The 14,457-nt window shown below is 55.8% G+C and overlaps 1 protein-coding gene across 6 annotated transcripts; it reads left to right on the top strand.

The window, feature by feature from the left end:
* The first annotated feature begins 1,833 nt into the window (after positions 1 to 1,833).
* Positions 1,834 to 12,915, top strand: LOC138846545 (cocaine esterase-like). 6 transcript variants are annotated; one of them, XM_070062570.2, is made up of 12 exons: positions 1,834 to 1,970; positions 6,306 to 6,510; positions 7,206 to 7,347; positions 7,997 to 8,130; positions 8,212 to 8,470; positions 9,398 to 9,496; positions 9,745 to 9,885; positions 9,986 to 10,066; positions 10,277 to 10,421; positions 10,849 to 10,986; positions 11,496 to 11,568; positions 11,992 to 12,915. In XM_070062570.2, exons 1-12 carry the CDS (start codon positions 1,892 to 1,894, stop codon positions 12,176 to 12,178), a joined length of 1,683 nt encoding a protein of 560 aa, XP_069918671.2. In that variant the 5' UTR covers positions 1,834 to 1,891; the 3' UTR covers positions 12,179 to 12,915. The 6 variants fall into 6 exon arrangements, 5 of the variants coding, with proteins under 5 accessions (XP_069918671.2, XP_089176320.1, XP_089176322.1 ...); XM_089320194.1 differs by lacking the exons at positions 11,496 to 11,568; positions 11,992 to 12,915 and adding an exon at positions 11,065 to 11,211; XM_089320195.1 differs by lacking the exon at positions 1,834 to 1,970 and having other exon boundaries at positions 8,034 to 8,130.
* Positions 12,916 to 14,457: the final 1,542 nt, after the last annotated feature.

Below are 14,457 nucleotides of genomic sequence, written 5' to 3'. Positions count from 1 at the left end.
GCCTCCAGGGTCTGTATTACTGGGAAGCTGGAGTCAGGGTTGGAGCTGGGTATCACATCCAGGCACTGCTGACGGGATGAGGCCGTCCTCACCGGCATCTCAGCTGCCAGGCCGAGTGACTGCCCTGACGGCCATTTCTTGAATCAGTTGAGTTGGCTTCTTGTTGCTGAGGTTCTGGATTTGTCTATTAATGCTTTTGTTGCCTGTTCTTTTGTGGTCTTACCCAAAAAACCCTTTCCCTAACCGATATCACAAAGAGTTTCTCCATTCATTATGTTTTCTTTAGTAGTTTCATAGTTTATGGGCTTACATTACTCAGATCAATTTTTTGAGTTGATTTATATTATATATATATGTCCAGTTTCATTCTTCTGTATCCAGTTTTCTTAATTATTTATTGGAGAACCTGTCATTTTCCAATGACCAGTTCTTCCCCCAAGATAATCTTCTCTTGGACAAAGGGTTTGCAGGATACAAAATAGGTACAATTCCTCCCGAGGTTGTGCTGTTGATGTACCCAGACAAGCTCAAACAGAGGAGTGCCTCACATTGATAGAATCTGACGGTCCTTTATTGCCTGTGGTTGAGAGCAGGCTCATGCCCTAAAAAACTCTCAACCCCGAAGCTCAAAGCTTTGGTAAAGGCAAGAACCACAAGGAGGGGAGGGAATACATGGGTGCTAGGGCCAAGCTGACCTGAATCATACATGGGACTTCTACCAGCTACAAGCGTGACATTAGGGTCCAGGTGTTTGCGCGTGAGCAATCAAGCTAGGGGATTTCTATGTTCTGCCAAGCATAATGTGGTGTACTGCTATTGTCTCAGTTATAGACCATAGTCTCACGCTGGGGGGTGCTTTTCTTTTCTTTTTTTCTCATCTGTCAATGAAATGGAGTCCCTGCTGTCAGGGTGTCACTTCATTCTGAGAGCAGGTGGCCCACTTGGCGCCAGGCAGAGAGGATTCTCCTGGGGTGCGTTCCTTACGGGGTTGGGGGGAGGCCGAGAGCCCCTATGAAGTTCCTGGAGTGTGGGCCGGGCTGTGTGGTGCAGACGCTGGGCTGCTTGCCGGGCATGCTGCCCAGGCTGCTGCGGTCCTCCGGCAGGTGCTCTGTGTGCCCGGGGCCCCCCCACACAAGTAGGCTGATTCCTGTCTTCCTGCCTAGCAGTCAGACTAGCAGGCTCTCATGGTTTGTCAAGTGGAGAAAAGCCCCAGACGTCAGCAGGAGGTAGAACACAGAGAACTGGGGTGTGTGTGTGGAGGGGGGGGATGGAGGTGTCCTTAAGTGCCCCAGTCACCTGGGAGTTTGGAAAGCAAGTCTGTGACTGAGTAGGGAGGGGGCCCACGGAGACCTCAGAGCACGGACTCTAAGGAAAGTAGGGGCCATGGGACCCAGTAACCTACCAGTCCTAGAGCCCGGGAGGAGGTCCCAGGACTGGGGGACAAGCTGCACCTGCCTGGCTTTTCTCAAGGGCTGTCCTTCACCCCACCTGAAGATCATCCCAGTTCTCTGTGGGAGCCTGAACAAGCACTGCCTACCAGAAGCCCTCCAGGTTGTTCCAATAACAGCTCCTCGGCAGCCCCGCCCCCAACATCCTCCTGGGCTAGTGAACTTCGTGACTCCAGGATTGCAGAGAGGGTCCCAGGTACAGCGCAGTGGCGGGGACTTGGTGGAGGCTGCCATGCCCCCACCTGCTGGTCCCAGAACCGCAGGCGACCTCTGCCTGCTGAGTCCCGCTCTCCTGCCAGGCCCCCGAGCCCCGCCTACGCGGCGCGCCCCGCCTGCTCCCCGCCCAGGCCAGACTCTGGCCTGAGTGAAGCCAGGGTCCGCTCCTGGAGCGCCCGGGGCAGCCTCTGGGGCGCAGGAGCACACACGCGGACCTGCCTCGGACCATGGGGACGCACCGACCGGGCGCGCAGCTCTGCGTCGTGGCTTGCGGGCTCCTGCTGCTCCTCCTTGTCCCAGCCCACGGTGAGGCTCCCGCGGGCGGCGACAGGGACCCGGGTCGGATCTGCCCAATCCCGCAGTTGGAGCCTGCAGCCGCGGGAGGGCAACGTCTGGGCTGGTGGAGCGGGCGGAGGTGACAGCGCGGGACCTGTGCGCCCAGGGTGGGCCCCTGAGGCTTGGAGAGCGTGGGGGCTGCCCAAGGCCCCAGACACGGAGGAGTGCGCCCAGCACGATGGCTCTGAGTAGCGCTGGTCTGGGTCAGCAGCCCTGGGCCAGGCGGAGGCGTGGGAACTGGGGCCGTTTTCTTCCAGGGCTTGGGTCTGGAGCTGGCAGAAGGAGTCACAACCGCGATAAACCTTCCTGGTGCTGCTGGCTCTGAGAGTCAACCCCTTGGCCTGATGTGCCTCCTGGCCCCCTCCAGCGAGGGCCTCAGGCGAGGTTACTGACAGTCTGGGGATTCGGAAGCCCCCAGCTCCACAAAGCAAAGCTGCTCCGATGGCCACCAGGTCCTTCTCAGTCCCTGCACCTGACCTGGGGCTAAGGTTCACCTTGACCTCCAGGGCTGTGCAAGCATGGTAGCCTTTGGTGCAGATTTTTATCAGATTCCAGTATCTCTCCCTTGCCCTGCAGTTTAGTTGTCCCTCACCTATAGCTAACATCTCAGTGCTCGCCTCCAAGCAGCACCCAGATTGCAAGGTGGGGATTCATTTTTCCCTCTTACAGCTGACAGAGCTGAGGTCCAGGTGTTAGACTTCAGCTGAGATGTTTGTCAGGAAGTCACCAGCCCTGATCAAACACAGAACCCATCTATCCATGGGCCCAGATGGACAGGAGCCCACCTCTACCATTCCAAAGGGAACATGCTCACCACCTTCACTGGCCAATCAAAGGAAGGGGGCCAGCCAGGTGCCCCTGCAAGCTGAGCTGGCACTGCTCCTCGCCGGCTTTGAACTTGAAGATTGCCGGCCTTGCCGCCCTTGGAGAGACAGGAGTTAAGTGCTAGCCCTGTGGCTCCTTGCTCTGCACTTGGCAGTAAATACCCATGTGTCTTTCCCACCACCCTGGTGTTAGTGGTTGGCTTACTGTGCACAGGCAAGGGACCCCAGTGTTGGGGTTCTATGGTGACTCCTCCAAGCAGCTTCGGGACTATTCTACAGCAGCTGTGTGGGCAGAGTCCCCAGCCCTTGATCCTGTCACACAAAATGCCATACTTGTAGGACCTGACTCTCTCCAGCTACCCTTTCCCAATCTATTCTTCCCAGGAAAGAATCAACCTTTATCCACCCCTTCCAGGCTCTCAGAGGTGACAAGGATATTTTAGGAAGAAGGATCTGCATGTTTAAAATAGTGGTTTGGCTTGGACCCATGTCCATAAAGAATCATTGACAGGTCACAGGGAGTCGCTCTTCCTTCTGTCCCAGCTGGTTCTGGCTCCTCTGCTGGGACCATTAAGTCCCAGAACCTTAGACATAATGCCTCAGAGTGTCCTCAGGAGTCGATATGCACTCACAGTCGTGGGTACAGGCAACCCCTCTCCGTGAGGAAAGAAGGGGAGCTCCCCCCCTCGAAGTTGAGGTCATCCCTCACCGCCACCACCACCACACTGGGGACCATGCCCCCAGCGCAGGAACTCTGGGGGCCACACCCATAGCTAACCTGGAGCATTGTGCCCCGACCCCCATGAGTCTTTCTTACAATGGAGAAAGCGTTCATTTCATGCCAATAGTCTGCAAGGGTTTATCCCAGTCCACAATGACTCAGAAGTCCAAGGTCCCAAGTCCCATCTGAGGCCCAAGGCCAACTTCTGATAGCTGTGAACCGTGAAGCAAACAACTCGTGTGCTTCCAAGCAATAGGGGTGCAACAGGCGCCAGCGGTGATCATCCTTATGCCAAGGGGAAAACACAGGCAAGAAGAAAGGGCTCACAGGTCCCGAATCCAGACCCAGCAGTGCAATCGCTAAATCTTTGTCCAGAACCTCATGTACACTACAATAGGGGCGGTGTGAGCCCCCAGGGCTTTGGCTTTGCTGGCCACAGGTGTGAAGCTGCTCCTGGTGCAGGGGGGAAGTGAGAGAGAGAGAGGGGGAGAGAGGTCATCTCACACTAGACTTGTTTCAGGCTCTTGCTTCCACATGTGAAAGAATTCCAGGAGACGTAGATAAAGGGGAGCAGGAATATAAGGTTTATTTGAAGACAAAGGGAAAGTACACCCTCAGGAACATGGGCAATCTCAGGAGAAAATGAGTGTTGCAATTTGCAAGATTCAGTGTTGTCCTTTTACAGGATGGTAGTGCCCAAGGCAGAGCCTAATTGAATATTTAATGAAAGCAGAGGTTTGGGCAGGGCTGCAGCGCACATAGTTCTCTCTAGGCGCTGCACCATGTCTGGTGCACATGTGGCTTCAGAGCATGTGGTGGAATCTAGGAAGCAGCGTAGGGTCTGGTGCATGATGGGACGCGAACTCAGGTGCATGATGGGCAGTGGCTGTGCTGAACCTGCAGCCATGTCGGATCAGCACGGAAGGGGCTAGGGTCTGGGCGGTATAGCCCTCAGCTCCTTCTGGCTACCTCCCTGCCTACCTCACTCTTTCAGGTGGTGTGCTGGTGCCCTCAGCTTTCCCAACCTGGCACTGCACAGTGTGTGGGGGTCAGAGGAACAGGGCTACACAATTCCAGGGTCTAAGAAGAACAGTCCTATGCCATAGCTTCCTGTGCATTCTAGTGGTAAATGTTTGCTGTGGCTTCTTCCCTGGAGGAGGACTCAGCCTGGCTCCCCAACTTTTCTTTGAAATCTCAGTGGAAGCCACCAAGACCCCCACTGCCACCACAAGACGTGAATTGCGCACCTCTGCAAATGTAGCACCCGAGAGATGCCACCAAGGTCTGTGGGTCGCTCCCTTTGGGTATTCGTTAACACGGCTGGAATAGCCACAGAGCACTTCAATGGGAAGCAAAGCAGTGACCATGGCCATTCTCTGGAACCACTCTGCCCTGCCAGCCTCCTGTGCCTGTGCTAAGCGGGATGGCCCCGGAGGCTGCAGAATGCCCTGCGCCTGGCTTCCTTCTGCAGGAATCTCTTTGGCAAGTGGTTCCTTGGCCACACCATGGTTATTCTTTCCCAAACTCCTTTGCTCTTGAGTGAGCAGGCTGTGAATTTCCCACATTTTTAAACCGATTCCCTTTGCTGAGCCTCATGGTAAATCTCACTGAAAGTAACTACCAATACCCATGCAGCTCCTCCTTCTTCTTCTTTTTAAATACACTTTATTCTTCGTGAACCTTTCAAATAGCTGCACTCTTTTGGTGTTTTTAGATTTATTTATTTGCTTGAAAGACAGAGTTACAGAGAGGCAGAGGCAGAGGCAGAGAGAGAGAGAGAGAGAGAGAGAGAGGAGAGGTCTTCCATCCACTGGTTCACTCACCAGATGGTCCCAATGACTAGAGCTGTGCTGATCCAAAGCCAGGAGCCAGGAGCTTCTTCCAGGTCTCCAGTGTGGGTACAGGGTCCAAAAACTTGGGCCAACCTCTACTGCTTTCCAGGTCATAGCAGAGAGCTGGATTGGAAGTGGAGCATCCGGGACTCAAACTGCGCCCAAATGGGATGCTGGCACAGCAGGCAGTGGCTTTACCTGCTACGCTACAGCTCCAGTCCCTCGGCTCCTTCTATATATTTTGCTTAGAAATTTCTTTCACCAGGTATCCTAAGTCATCTCTCTCAAATTCCTCCTCCTTCCATGAATCACTCAGGGCATGGACACAACTGTGTGACAAAGGTGGTCTTGACTCCAGTTTCCAATAAGGTAGCTCTCGACAACATGGCTCGTGGCCTTACTGTCCACGTTTCATCAGGATGCTGGGCAGGGCCACCTAACCAGTCTCTGGATTTTCTAGCCCCTTCCTAGTCTCTTTGTATCTGAGCACTTGCCTGAAGCAGCCTTAGCCCAGCACTTCCAGGGATGCAGGCTTCTCTAGCTTGTTCCTCTTGCAGCCTCTGCCCACGGCCAGTTCCGTAGCTGCACCCTCGTTTTCAGGTTTTGCTGCTCAGTTACGGTTTCAGGATCCTCAGAGGCCGCCGCATGCACTCACCTTCCCTCCACAACACCCGCCAACCTCATTCCTAGAGCCCAGCCATCTGCTCTCTGCCTCTGCCGTTTACTAATTCTGGATATTTCTTCTGAATAGGTCATGAGTCAGCGGAGCGGTGAGGGGAGAGCATTTCAGGCAGGAAGCTGCTAAAGCCAGTGTTTGTAGGTCCGAGGCCTTGGCAAGGCCGAGGTGCCGATGCCAAGGAGAGGCCACAGCAGCAGTGTGGGAGGGCAGCTCATGGGGAGCCCCCACCTGACACCTCTTTGCCCACAGGCCAGGACTCTGCCAGCCCCATCTGGAACACGCACACGGGGCAGGTGCGCGGGAGCCTGGTCCACGTGAAAGGCACCGATGCAGACGTCCACACCTTCCTGGGAATTCCCTTTGCCAAGCCACCTGTGGGGCCGCTGCGGTTTGCACCTCCTGAACCTGCTGAAGCTTGGAGTGGAGTGAGGGACGGGACCTCCCACCCAGCCATGTAAGTCCTCCCAGGGCACAGGGGAGCTCCGGCCCTGGGGTAGGGTCAGGGGTTTCTAGACCCTGGGCACGGCACAGTTGTCTGTTCACCCACACCCCAGTCTGTTTTCCCTCCGTGTTCAGCAGATTCCCATGAGCCTTTTTCCCATGAGTCATCTATGGCTCCGCGGGGGTGGGGGAGGGGAGGTGCAGTGGCTTTGCCAGGCTCCTGGCTCTGGCTTGGCATTCAGAGGGCCTCGGCTCCAGGGTTGAAGAACGAGCAGAGACTTTCTGTCAGGGCGCTGTCCCCAGGACGGGTTCAGGGGGCTCCGCGAGGCAGGCAGCAGCCCCTGACTCCAGCAGCAGATCCTGCAGGTCCCTGAGGAGGGCAGCGGTGGTGGCTGCCTGGGGACAATGTCCAGAGTCACTGAGCCAGGTGCCTGTGGCCAAGGGATTTGTTTTTTTAAAGATTTATTTATTTGAAAGTCAGAGTTACACACAGAGAGGAGAGGGAGAGGGAGAGGGAGAAGAAGAGAGAGAGGGAGAGAGAAAGGGAGGGGGGGAGAGAGAGAGAGAGAGAAGAAACATGGAGAAAGTTCGTGTGTGAGCAGGGCATCGGGGAGGGAGGACCGAGGTTGCAGGGAGAAAGTCCAGACCCAGGTCCGGTTTGGCCCCGGCCGGCCCCTGGACTGACTTTCTCACGTGGGCGGTCACCAGGTGTTTGCAGGACATTGCTGCCATGAATACACAGGCTCTGAAACTGGTGAATCTGACCCTGCCGTCCATCCCCGTGTCCGAGGACTGCCTGTACCTCAACATCTACTCGCCTGCCCGTGCCCGTGAGGGCTCTGACCTGCCTGTGAGTGCGGGGCAGGGTCGGCCGGGGTGGGGGGCATTGCCTTCTGCTAGAAGATGAGAAAGCATAGGATGGGAGGGGCCACACGGCATGTGATCTGCTGAGGAGCCTCTCAACATCAGCCAAGAAATGCTTCTTACCCAGGTGGGCACCTGACCCTGAGAGAACGAGTCTCAGAGCCGAGGGGCTCCCGGAAGTCAGAGGCTGTGGCCCTGGGCAGTCCTAGGACCCACCCAGCCGGCTTGTGCCCAGGAAGACCACTCAGGGGCCCAGGGCCTGCACTTGGAGGTCATCAAAGACCCAGCCATGGACTATCTGAGGGTCAATGCTAATAGTAAAGTAATTGAATCCAAGTACACTCACGGGACACTTTTGATTAATGTCATGTGGGACAACCAGGGGAACACCCATTTCCTTGACACCTCACAAGGAGTTCTGGGAGTAATGGAACCAGGCTTTAATGCACAAAGTGTAGCAAAAAGTATAGAAGGCCAGTTCCTCCTGCTGAAACAGGGCCCAGGTCCTGCCCCCTGCTGGAACTCTGTCTCCATGAGCAGGTGCACAGAGCCAAGTGCTGGGTAGTCCAGGTGGCAGCCCAGGTGAGGTTTAGGCTGGGTGGGAACCTTGTGGTATTGGTCTTGACTTTCCCCAGGTGATGGTGTGGATCCATGGGGGTTCACTGGTTATAGGCTTGGCTTCCATGTATGACGGTTCTGCGCTGGCGGCATTTGAGGACGTGGTGGTGGTCACCATCCAGTACCGCCTGGGAGTCCTGGGCTTCTTCAGGTGAGACCAGGGCTGGGGTGAGCACTGCGGGAAGAGTGGCACCAGGACAGCCCTGTGACCCCTGTCCCTGCCACTTCTCAGCACTGGAGACCAGCACGCCGCCGGCAACTGGGGCTACCTGGACCAAGTGGCCGCGCTGCGCTGGGTCCAGCAGAATATCGCCCACTTTGGAGGCAACCCTGGCCGGGTCACCATTTTCGGCGAGTCTGCGGGTGCCATAAGTGTTTCCACACATGTGCTGTCACCCATGTCCCAAGGACTCTTCCACGGAGCCATCCTGCAGAGTGGGGTGGTCCTGCTCCCCCGCTTCATCACGAACTCGTCTGATGTGATCTCCACAGTGAGTCCCCTGCACTGCAGAAGCCCCAGCAGCTTCTCCAGGACCTGTGGCCTGTGACTTGATGGGAGAGACATGGGAGAAAGGTCGTGTGTGAGCAGGGCATCGGGGAGGGAGGACTGAGGTTGGCAGGGAGAACCTGGAGATCCGACCTGCTCCCTCACCTCTTGTCTCTTAGCGCCTCTGTTACTCTGTCTAATCAGTGAGCCTAGCAAGGACCACTGGGAGCCTCAGAGCTGGTGCCTGCCCGGAATTGTGAAGGGTGGGGGGGTGTTGGCATTCACATGGCTCGGCAACTGCGGTGATTGAGTTTGTTTGTGCCCTGCCACGCTGTCACCCTGGGGACCTCCAGGGTGAGCACAACCATCTAAGCAGCTGTGCTGGTCACCCTGACTGGTACCTGCGAATTTAGGGGAAGTTGGGGCAACATCAAAACTGCACAATCAGGGCCAGCGCTGGGGCTCAGTGGGTTAAAGCTGTGTCTTGCAGCCCCAGCATCCCATATGGGTGCAGGTTCGAGTCCTGGCTGCTCCACTTCCTATCCAGCTCCCTGCTAATACGCCTGGAAAGTCCTTGGGTCCCTGCATCCATGTAGGAGACCCAGAAGAAGCTCCTGGCCCAGTCCTGGCTTTTAGATTCCTTTGTGTAATAAACCAGCAGATGGACGATCTCTCTCTCTCTCTCTTTCTCTCGCATGTGTGTGTGTGTTGTGTGTGTCCTCTCTCTCTAACTCTGCCTTTCAAATAAATAAATAAATACTTATAAAACATTCATGGAATTATATGATATGTTTATTTTTTAAAAACTACACAAACAGCATACAATTTCCTGTGACATCTGGGGTGCACCTGTGCGTCCCCTCCAGGGTCTTGGGTAAATTCCAGTCCCTCCCTGCAAGGAAGAGTTAGCCCCTGCTTGGTCCCTGTACAGATGGTGGCCAACCTGTCTGCCTGTGACCACGAGAACTCCAAGGCCTTCGTGGACTGCCTGCGGGGCAAGAGTGCAGAGGAGATGCTGGCCATCACCAAGGTCAGGCTGAGTTCACAGGGGATGGCGGGAAGGGGGGCAGAGGGCCCGAGTGCCCATCATCCTCCCTGGGCCACGCACCTCATTTCCATGCCTTGCTGTCCTCATGGTCCTGGATGGGAAGTGGAGGTGAGGACATCCCAGCCTCTTGAGGGTGGATGTGAGCGCACTGGGCTGAGCCAGGGAGGGGTGGAAGGCATCAGAGAAGGTCTGGGACCTGACCCTGTGCCCTGACTTGAGTGTCCCCTCAGGCCCTCAAGATCATCCCTGCTGTGGTGGACGGGGCCTTCCTGCCCAGGCACCCCCAGGAGCTGCTGTCCTCAGCCGACTTCCGACCCGTCCCCTGCATCATTGGTGTCAACAACGATGAGTACGGCTGGATCATCCCCTCGGTGAGGCCCGATTCCAGGCCACTGTGTGTCCAGCATGGATGGTGGGGCCACCAGCTCCAGAACCATCCAACCCAACCTGAGACTCTCCTCTCACTCCCAGAGCATGGGCATCTATGACCAACAGAATGCAATAGACAGAGGGACCATGCAAGCTGTTGTACAGAGATCTTCGAAACCGAAGGTGGGGCTCCTGGCTTCCTGCTCCAAAGGAGAGGGCAGCTCCAAGATACTGCCCGTGCAACGACCCCATGAGCTAAGGCTGGGCTTGTGGGGGGTCACCGTGGCCCTTTCCCCCTTTTCTTTCCCATCCCACGACCTGACTCCTCCACCCTGAACCTGTCGCCCCTCTGCCCCAGAGTCTAACCTGCATGTTCTCCATCACCTGCGCCAGATGCTGCCTCCTGAGTTTGGGGACCTGTTGATGGAGGAGTATCTGGGGAGCAGTGAGGACCCCCAGACCCTCAAGACCCGGTTCCTGGAGATGATGGGGGACTTGATCTTCGCGATGCCTGCCCTCCAAGTGGCACATTTTCAGCGTGAGTTCATCTGTGACCAAGGCCAATCTGGCAAGAAAGCAGCTCAGAACTATGGGTCCCTGGTGAGGTCTGTGCTGTCCTGGTCCCTGTCCACGTCCTTATTGTGCCCCCGAGTTCAGCTTCTTGATGCCCCTCCTCTCAGTTCCTCCTCATGGCTACTCCAGGAGGCAGAAAACCCCCGTTTCACAGATGAGGAAGCTGAGGGGAGGTGAACAGGCTTCAGGGACGTTCCCGTGACCACAGAGCTAGGAAGTCCAAGGCCGTGAATCCACCTAGGCTGGTCCCACTGCTCCTGCTCCACTTTGTGCTGTTCCATCACTTAGTCCACCGGGAACAAGATAGCCCGTCATCAAGGGTGAGGCAGGAAAGCTTCAGGTAACTGGTCTGCAGACAGTGGTTTGTCCACCCTGCCACCCCGATGCCCCAGGTTGCCACGCCCCTGTCTACTTCTATGAGTTCCAGCATCGGCCCAGCTTCTTCAAGGACACCAAGCCGCCACATGTGAAGGCTGACCATGGTGACGAGGTTCTGCTTCTCTTCAGATCCTTCTTCGGGGGCACTCAAGGTGAGTCTTCCTCCTTCCTCTGGAGATGGGGCACAAGCATGGCCTGGTCCCTACAGCGGCATCACCTGTGCTATACAGATGGAGAAGAGAGGCTCTGACAGAGGGCGGGCTCAGGTGTACAACATCTCACAGCTCAGAAGGCTGACCAGGGTTGGAATCCCAGAGCCCTCCGTCAGCAACCTGGGCCCGACCTCCTCTGCCCACCCTCGGGGTCCAGCGGGGGAGCAGAGGCAGGTATTTTGAAAGCGTATTTGTCTCCTAAATGAGTTCCCTGAGTCAGAAGAAGAAAGGAATTTTCTGGACCAGGAATGAGCAGGTGTCCAGTGACCTAGAGGCTGAGCTGAGGAAGAGAGTGTTGGGCATTCCCAGCCCCCAAGGGAATGAAGGAAGGAGGCAGACAGCCAGTCCTGGGACACTCAGAGTCAAGTTCCACCTAGGCTGGGAGCGTGGTGCATGATGGGGCAGCAGGACTGGGGTGACCGAGCTGACCCTGCCCCTCCCCCATGCAGTGCCCCTCACTGAGGAGGAGGAGCTGCTGAGCAGGAGGGTGATGAAGTACTGGGCCAACTTTGCTCGCAACGGGTGAGACGACCCCCCCCCCCCAATCCCCAGGGACCTGGGACCCTCTGCCCTCCCTCCTCTGTGGGGACCTCACAAGCATCCAGGGTCCTAAGTCATGTGAAATTGCCCTCGGCAGCTGCAGGACCCACTGGCACAGGGGCCCTGGCCCCAGGCATACTCATGCCATCTCCCAGTGACCTGGGGTGGCCATGAGCTGCTCTGCCTAGAGACTCCCTGTGAGGGAGGGACAGGCCAGGTCAGGACACTGGGTCCACACATGGGCCTGACACTAGGGGGAGGTGTTGCTCTCCTGCTTCTGGAAACCCATTCCCCACCCCTCCTGGCCTAAAAGTGGCCTGGCCAGACCCCAGATAGGTGCTCAGGGCTGGGCTGGGCAGGGCTCAGAGTGACCGTGGTGCACCCTTCCTGACGTCTTGTCTGCAGGAACCCCAACGGCGAGGGCTTGCCGCACTGGCCCGTGTTCAACCAGGACGAGCGATACCTGCAGCTGAACGTGCAGCCTACAGTGGGCCAGGCCCTGAAGGCCCACAGGCGCAAATTCTGGACCAAATATCTGCCCCAGAGGGTCCAGGAGCTGATGGGGCCTGAGCAGAAGCACAAAGAACTGTAGCCGCCTGTGTTAGGCAGGAGGAAGGGCTCAGGAGAAAGTGCCCGCACCACCAGCAGGGACTGCAGGCTGAATCCTCCATCCACGGCCATCCACTCAGCCGGCCCATTCAGCATTCATGCCGCAAACGTGCATGCAGCTACAAAGGTCAATCAGATACTTAGCACTCTTTGTTTTAAGGATCCTTGAACTAAGTCTTCTAGTTCTGTTGACTTACACGATAAGGAATAAACTTCAGTCACCCTACTGTGACCTAGAGCTCTACAACCTCTTGCTTCCAGCTGTATTCTGGTAACTGTTACCCAACCTCTGCAGAGGCTTCTCCTCCTGCCTCTCCTACCCGCTGGTGACCACTGTTGTTCTCTCTACTGCTACGGGGTCAACTTGTGTAGCTTCTACAAGTGAGTGCAGAGGCGGTGCTGTGGCACAACCAGTTATGCCACAACCTGGGATGCTGGCATCCCATATGGGTGCAGGTTTGAGTCCTGGCTGCTCCATTTCCAATCGAGCTCCCTGCTAATGGCCTGGGAAGCCAGTGGAGGATGGTCCAGTACCTGGGCCCCTGCACCTGCATGGGAGACCTGGAGGAAGCTCCTGGCTCCTGGCTTTGCATCAGCTCAGCTCTGGCCGCTGCAGGCATTTCGGGAGTAAACCAGTGGATGGAAGACCTTTCTCTCTCTCGGGCACTATCTCTCTCTGTAACTCTTTCAAATAAATAAACATAAGTATTAAAAAAAAAAGTGAGTGTGAGCATGGTGCTTGTCTCTCTGCGGCTGGCTTATTTCACTTAACACAGTGCCCTCCATGCAAACACATTGCACAAGTGAGAGGATTTCACTCTCCTTTATGGGTGAGTCACACCGCATTGTGTATGTACCACAGCTTTACATCTTCATCTGCCCATCAACACGCAGTGCTTCCACAGCTCGGCTATTGCCCACAGTACCACAGCGAACCCCGGAGCGCAGGTGTCTCCTTGACATGCTGCTTTCACTTCCTTCGGATATTCGCCCAGGATCAGGAATTCACCTGGTAGGTGTGTGTCTAGCTTTTTGAAGACCTCCCTAGATTCCAGCTAACCGTGTAGAGGAGTTCCCCCTCCTCCTCCTCGTCACCAGCATTTATCATTTTTGTCCTTTTGATGGGAGCCCTTCTAAGCAGGGTGAGCTGGTGTCTCGTTGTGGTTTTGACTTGTATTTCCTTCATAACCAGTGATGTTGGCTGCTTTCAGAGTTTTTAGATTTTGTGTAGCATCTTTAGGAAACTTACGCATTCAGACCATTTGCCTTTCTAAAAGGCAAATGTTTGAGTTCCTTATATATTCTGGACATCAATCCCTTCTCAGATAAATCATTTGAAACTGTTTCCTCCCCTTCTGCTGGTGTTTCTTCGCTCTGTTGATGGATTCCTGTGACTGCAATTGCAGGGGCGGCACTCAGAAGCCATGGCTGGTTCTCAGCGGGTACCAAAGGCCACTCGAGGCTGGTCCCGACACTATTTCTCCCTCTGCTGAGGCTGGATCCTGTGCCACGCTGGCTGCCCTGTAGCCTGAAGGGACACAGGCTTTGGAAGCTGCCACTCAAGTGCGTGCCTCTCCAGGGGCTCGGGAGTGCCTCGCTGGGTTCACATCCACAGGTTCCTATGAAATGTGCAGAACACACCTCTCTGGGGGAGCTGGGGACATGGAAAGTCACAAGTGATCAGGGGGATAGACCTTCAGAAGTGCCACCGACAGAGGTATCCTTGGCCTAGCCGTTAAGACACCATTTGGGACACCCACAATGATATATTGAAGCACCTGCGTTTGAGTCCCAGATCTGCCTTTTTTTTTTTTTTTAAGCTTTATTATCTTATTTGGAAAGCAGAGTTAGAAAGAGAGAGAGAGCACTTATATCGACTGCCTCTCTTCCCAGATGGCTGCCATGGCCAGCTCTGGGCCAATCTGAAGCCAGGAGCCTCTTCTGGGTCTCTCATGTTAATTCAGGGGCCCAAGGACTTGAGCCATCTTCTTCTGCTTTCCCAGGTGCAATAGCAGGGAGCTGGCTTGGAAGTGGAGCAGCCATGACTCGAACCAACGTCCATATGGGAAGCGGGTTCCACAAGGGATACCCCCCCCCCGGATTTGTTCTTGATTCCAGCATCCCAGGCACACACACCAAGGCCGGCAGCAGGTGAGAGCTCACCTACTTGGATCCCTGACACCATGCAAGAGACCGGGACTGAGTTCCTGACTCCTGGATTTGGCCTGGCACAGGCCCAACCACCGCAGGCCTTTGGGGGAA

This window comes from Oryctolagus cuniculus, chromosome 18 (assembly GCF_051225735.1).
Source record: "Oryctolagus cuniculus isolate XC-2025 breed Fujian yellow rabbit chromosome 18, ASM5122573v1, whole genome shotgun sequence".
Taxonomy (NCBI): Eukaryota; Metazoa; Chordata; class Mammalia; order Lagomorpha; family Leporidae; genus Oryctolagus; species Oryctolagus cuniculus.
This window is presented reverse-complemented; position numbering and strand designations above follow the sequence as displayed.